At 34.2% G+C, this 6236-nt stretch overlaps 1 protein-coding gene across 1 annotated transcript; it reads right to left on the bottom strand.

The window, feature by feature from the left end:
• Positions 1–1690: 1690 nt before the first annotated feature.
• LOC126694551 (WRKY transcription factor 6-like) lies at positions 1691–4852 on the bottom strand. Its single transcript, XM_050390897.1, has 6 exons — positions 4326–4852; positions 4126–4218; positions 3863–4027; positions 3287–3688; positions 2794–2907; positions 1691–2592 (listed from the first exon to the last, which is right to left on the bottom strand). The coding sequence occupies exons 1-6, from the start codon at positions 4644–4646 to the stop codon at positions 1975–1977; spliced, it is 1713 nt and encodes a 570-aa protein (XP_050246854.1). The 5' UTR covers positions 4647–4852; the 3' UTR covers positions 1691–1974.
• Positions 4853–6236: the final 1384 nt, after the last annotated feature.

Below are 6236 nucleotides of genomic sequence, written 5' to 3'. Positions count from 1 at the left end.
AGTAATTTTTTAAACTAAATATTTATATGATTATTACATAATTTAATTAAATTTAGGGGGCGGGGGGTGTTATAGGTCCGGGGCCATGGCCTCCTTATTGGTCTTAATTTAGCTCTCTCTCTCTCTCTCTCTCTCTCTCTCTCTCTCTCTCTCTCTCTCTCTCTCTCTCTCTCTCTCTCTCTCTCTCTCTCTCTCTCTCTCTCTCTCTCTCTCAACAGTTATGATATAGAATCTATGTCAACTAGAATTCTATTATGGCCTGTTTGGATGGAGGGGGGAATGATGGGAAGTGGAAGAAAGTAGAGTAGAGTTGACTAAAAATAAGTTAATTTTGTACTAAATTTAATCTACTCACCCTCCCTCTCTCTCGATCTAAATAGACCGTTACTATTAAGGTTTACAATACCTAATGTGCTAGTTGTATTCCTCTAACAAAAGATGGCCCACAATAGATATAACCAAAGTGATGAATTATATTGGTCATATATGCGTGGATATTTTTTTATTTTTTTTTTAATCTCAACCACAACACAGGCATCCCAAACACATCAAAGTGTTTATAGAGAGAAAAACCCAAAATAGAGCCAAAGTTTTTTTTTTTAAGGCCTATAGCACCAAACAATCCACTAATAAGAATAGTTTCAGTACAAATCAAATACAAAACCCTCTAAGCTAAGTAATGACTTTGTACTTGAGCCTCTAGATTCAGTTAGCAATCGATTTCTCTATTCTATTCTCCTTGTTAGTCTTCGGATCCATAAGTTGAGCTACCAACCGCACAATCAAGTCTCCTTGATCACTTCAAGTCCTCTTGAAAATTTGAGATTGTTCCATTAATTCCCCAACACCAATCAACACTCAAGAATTCAAGATGTGTGTGGTATTAACTCTCCTCTCAATGAATTTGGAATTTGGAATAATAGAGAGGATGAAGATAGAGAGAACAAAATGGGTTTTGCTCTAGGGTTTTAGTTGCTTTCTAGTTCTTCAATATAGGAATTCTCTAAAAAAATCATGAGAAATGAGAGTTAAATAATGAGGTTTATGAATCTGAACAACAGTAAAAAAAATATTACATATTTCTCAAATTCTGGCAACCTTGATGGATAAAGTGAAAAGCAAGATGAGAGGCGAGATTGCTATCCAACAGTTTTTCAAATTAAATAACTTGCCTACAAAGTGGCCTAACCCTTTCAACTCACTCATGCGAGATTATAAAGTCTTCAATTTCAACTTTAGCTCTTGACTTCTTCAACGAATTACTAGATTATCCAACGAAGTGTACAAATTACAATGAAAAGTAGTAAACAAATTAATACAAGAAAATAAGGCACCGAATATGCCAACACACTAATATCCTAACATGGTTATATCCATTGCTCTCTCTCTCTCTCTCTCTCATGTATGGTGCTGTGAAGCATGCCTCATATTCTTTGGATTCGATTAGAATATAAAGTACAAGTTGCACAGACGTGTATTAAAATTTCATATCGGATATGTATTAGAGGTTGATCTAAATTATATAATTGATTATAAAAATCCCTAATTACAACCGAATTAACTAGTCCTTTTGGGTATAGCTGGGTTAACACTTTTTTGTGTTTTGACAAATACAAATTAACTGCATATAAGAGATTTACCAAAGACAGTGACATACAGAACAGATTGCTTTTTTAGTTGACATAACATGGGTCCCAACGGTTAGCCAAAAATTGATATAAGAGTTAAAAAAACAGTACATATAGATGAGAATACTTTTGTAGTTGACATAATATGTGTCCTAACATTTAATGAAAACAAAAGAGAAGTGCACAATTTGCTAATAGCTAGAGGAGAACACGGTCTAATATTATTTTTATCCCGAAAAAAAAAAAAAAATTGAGATGAATTTTTTTGTTTTTTGTTTTTTCCTTCAACTAACTGAAAGGTTGCAGTGAACTGTTTTATTAAAAAGAAGCTACAGTATATGCTTCATCAATTGTTGTCGTTGTTTCTTGTAGTTGGCTGAGTACTGTTACCACCGTGGTTTGAATGAACGTTACCAATGATAGAGGTAATGGCCGCTACTAGAGCTGCAGTGAAGTTAGGGTCTGCTGTGATGGCTGCTGTTGCTGAGCCAATTGCATCACTCAATGAGGGTGTATGTATCTGATTGCTGGATGCAAAGGGAGGAAGCTCTATTCCTTGAGAGCTATGAAGACCCACATATTTTGATTGGTTTTGAAGGGCTTGACCGAAAACTTGTGGCCCAGACATGAAATGTGGCAAGCTTGGAGAAAACATGTTAAACTGGCCTTGTACTGCCCTCTGGAACTGTGAGGCATTATGAGGCTGAGTGAGGTCCAATGTAACAGTAGGAAATGGAGCTGAAGCTGAAAGTGTTGCGAAACTTGGTGAGCTAGAAAGTGCAGTTCTTGCTAGTATGTTTGAATTCATCAGTGCATCTGCACTGGGCATTGATCCTGAGAGTAGCATTGATGCAGCTGCTGATGTATAGGATGCCGTTGCCATGGCAGCCGGAGGGAGTGGATGGTTGTGATTACCTTCGTAAGTGGTAATAAGGATCGACCGGTCTTCTGCACATCTTTGTACCTATTGAAAAACCAAAATTCCATAATTAGTCTAGTGATAATAAAAAAAAAATCGAGTATGAAACAAAATGATGTTTCAATTTATTTCATTGTTCATATAAAATATTAGTACAAATTTAAAAGCATATTTAGTGACGGGACGTTCGTTAAATTTAGGATATAAAATCTTAATTAAGCATAAAAAGAAGAGAAGGAAGCATACTTGTTTGCGAACAGGACAACTAGCTCCCATGGTGCAACGATAATAAGCTCGAGGACATGGATTTCCTTTTGCCATCTTCTGCCCATACTTTCTCCATTGGCATCCGTCATTAATCTGGGGCATAATTAAGATTGATCAAATTAAAAGCTAGTTTCAATTATCATTTAGGCATTTTATAAGTAAAATAACTTTTTGATATATATATACTCCAATGGTTTCTAATGTTTTAACTATTTATTGGTATAATTTCCTTTTAAATTCCTTAATAACTATATAAACTCCCAATTACAAACGTAATTGGTGCTAGACTAGCAGCTAAAACTTTTCATTTTTGACTTTTTGGGTGTGTGCACATGTAAGCTATACCTTCTTCATTTTGAGACATTAACTTCCTTGATGTTATCAATGATCAAATTAACAAGAACATGATAGTTAAAATCTTTTTCTGATTGTAAAAATTTTGAACATATGCAAGTTCAACAGTACTGCTTACCGTATTTCCATCTGATCGTGCTCGAACTGAGACACGTGCTTTTCTGATCATTGACAAGGTTTCTGAGTGTTGATGATCATCATCCCTTGAAGTAGTAAATCTAGGGGCTTTGTTAAGAACCGACCCTGGAATTGCTTGGTCTGGACTATCCTCTCTCCCAGTTGTTGTAGTACCATTCCGAGAATCACTCTTATCCAGATCCAACTGAATAATCTCACTACTACTACTACAAATCTTTTGTTTTTTATACTCTAACTCAACCTTGTCTTTCATAGGTGATCTAGAACAATCCCGCAATCCGCCTTCAGAAGAAGTATGTGATGGCTCATCTTTTTCAACTCGATGCAGATCCATAAACTGTCTTGTTAGGCCTCCTCCATTGCTTTTATCTCCATTAATCACCTAAGCAAATTGATAGAGAATTAATGTACTATTAATTTGATGGTGCTTATCAAATATCTACACCTCTCCCATATCGTATAGAAGTGAGAGTTTTGTATACTGAATACAACCTTTTTACTCTATACAATAGATATACAAGATGAGCTTTCTTTATTGTAATTTTAGTAAAATTACCTCATCAACTATTCCTGTTTTGGCCTTTCGAGTCTGTTGGTGTTGCATCAGTGTTGCAAAATGAATCTGCAAGGAATTGTAGTTATCTTTCACCTGATTAAGCAAAACTTTTAGGCGTTCATTTTCCACACTCATCCGGTCCAATTCAGCCTGCAGAGCAATCAACTACACCAAGAAAAACCTTCATCTTAATAAATCTGAAAACTAAATAAAACAGAAATAAATTTCAAACCCAGATAATAATTTGTATCAAAGTTTAATACCTCATTAAAACTTTTCTTGTTACTCGCGTTGTTTGTTCTATCATCCTCATTTGACTTCTCGCAACTAGTATTTGTGGTAAGATTCAAACCAGTCTAAAAAAAAAACACCCCAAAAATCAATTGTTAAAAAAAAAAAAAAAAAAAAAGGCTAGGGAACACAGAAAAATCAGAAACTTTTTTGCATAAAATTTTTAACTTACTTTAAGTCCCAAACTGCGGATCACCATATCTTGTGCACTCTCTTTCTTGATATTAACCCTATGACTTTCCTTAGAACAATTCCTGTCTGCGGGAAAGAAGTCCATTTCATTGACTATTACTGGTTTCCAATTGGCACTTGCAGGAGAAGGAACATCTTCATCACCACTGTTACGAATTGGGTTGGTAGAGATGTCCATGATATCATTCTTGAACCTACTAGTATGATTGGGTTCTGTATAAGAGTTTAATACAGTTGGCTTGTTGGTAATGAAGAAACTAGTTGAATCAGGATCTATAGTGAGTCCTCCTCCTTTGGCCATTAATAAAAAGGAAGTAGAGAGAGAAGAAAAGAGAAGGTGCAGCCGTTAAGTTTGAAGTCCTTTCTTTTTAACAGGTGCAATGGACTCGGCAACAATAAGGGCTTGGACTAAGACCAAGATGTGTGTGTGTAGAGTGTGATCTTTATAGTTTGAATATTGACACAGATGTGATCATAGTGAGGTAAGATGGTGCGTCAAGTGCCCACGTGGCAGCAGTCCGAGGTGTGTGTGTGTGAGAGAGAGAGAGAGAGAGTGTGTGTGTGTGTTTGCGTTGAGACTTAGGACTTGAGAGCTCAGGCTTGTACAATAAGAGAGGAGACACAATTTATAGACATTCTGCAAGACCACAACAACCTAACCTCAAAAAGGTTTTATTTTTTCTGTGTTGTTGATTATTTATCACCTTTTTTTTTTTTTATTGAAGACGACCGACATGTATGTTCAATAATTCATACATAATTAATCATTATTGTTTTTTCTATTCATAGTATATTTAATCTTCATGAAGAAATAAAAAGTTTTAGACTAGATTATGTTTTAGATTCTTTATGTTTTCGGACCCATAAATTCTGATTCTTTGTCCATCAACTACATGAAGCATTTATCTCCAAAAAAAAAAAAAAAACTACATGAAGCATTACAACTTGCAAGATCTTTTCTTTTCTTTTCGTTTTTTTGGTTATATAAGTACGTGTGTATATATATATATTGTGGTCTTACAAATTCAAAGTTAAATTTCTCTTAAAAAAAAAAATTAAGAAAGCTTCTTTTGGCCCTATTATATTGGATCTCTCTGACGTTTATTCCAACCTCGCCCAGCAAGCTTTTACTCTTCTACGTATAAAAGTCAATTTTCGGTTAAACGACGAAATCATTTTTATGGACTAGATTCTTCATTGTGATGGTACTTGTGTCTAGGGTTATAAAAGGAACCAAATAATTTCCCGTGAATAGCTCGAGTTTGGTTCGTTAAGATATATACTTGCTCGTGTTCGTTAATGAATTAACCAAATTTAATTTGAGCTCAGATTTGAAGCTTTATTAATTAATAAATCAAACCAAAGTCCATTTGATATTTTTAGGAACACATCACCATGCACTATTGGCATAATGATCATTTTATAAGTATAAGTGCTTATGGGATATAGAGTCTGGAGGGCAATGGTCAAGATTCAAATCTTCAGAAGAGAGTTTTACACATATATACACTAAAATTAGGTTAGAGTAAAATTTTTATCTTGTATAAAAATTAAAAACAAAAAAATTGTTAGGTACTTTCTGTAATAATGTAGCTTTAAAGGGAGTTTAAATATAGACATTTATATCTCATGGTTTATAAAACTTAATTATTACTATTGAAGTGTGGATGAGTTAATTAGCAAAATTTTAATGTAATTTTTTTAAATATAAAGTTAGATAGCTAATGTGCACTAAGAAGGGTAAAATTAAAAAAAATAGGGTTTAAAAGTAAAATTTGTATTAAGATAGTTTATTTAATCAACTTAAGAGACCTTGCAAACACTAAGAGTTTTATAACTCTGTAGCATTGACGAATCTCATCTATGAGGGGACTTAGGATTGAAATTTCTC

This window comes from Quercus robur, chromosome 8, assembly GCF_932294415.1.
Source record: "Quercus robur chromosome 8, dhQueRobu3.1, whole genome shotgun sequence".
NCBI lineage: Eukaryota > Viridiplantae > Streptophyta > Magnoliopsida > Fagales > Fagaceae > Quercus > Quercus robur.
This window is presented reverse-complemented; position numbering and strand designations above follow the sequence as displayed.

Excerpts from the sequence above, each read along its gene's own strand:
- LOC126694551 (XM_050390897.1), bottom strand. The coding sequence starts at position 4,646 with ATGGCCAAAGGAGGAGGACTCACTATAGATCCTGATTCAACTAGTTTC. Across the intron at positions 4,219-4,325 it reads TCCGCAGTTTGGGACTTAAA|ACTGGTTTGAATCTTACCAC; the intron begins GTAAGTTAAAAA and ends TTTTTTTTTTAG. Across the intron at positions 4,028-4,125 it reads ACAAGAAAAGTTTTAATGAG|TTGATTGCTCTGCAGGCTGA; the intron begins GTATTAAACTTT and ends TTCTTGGTGTAG.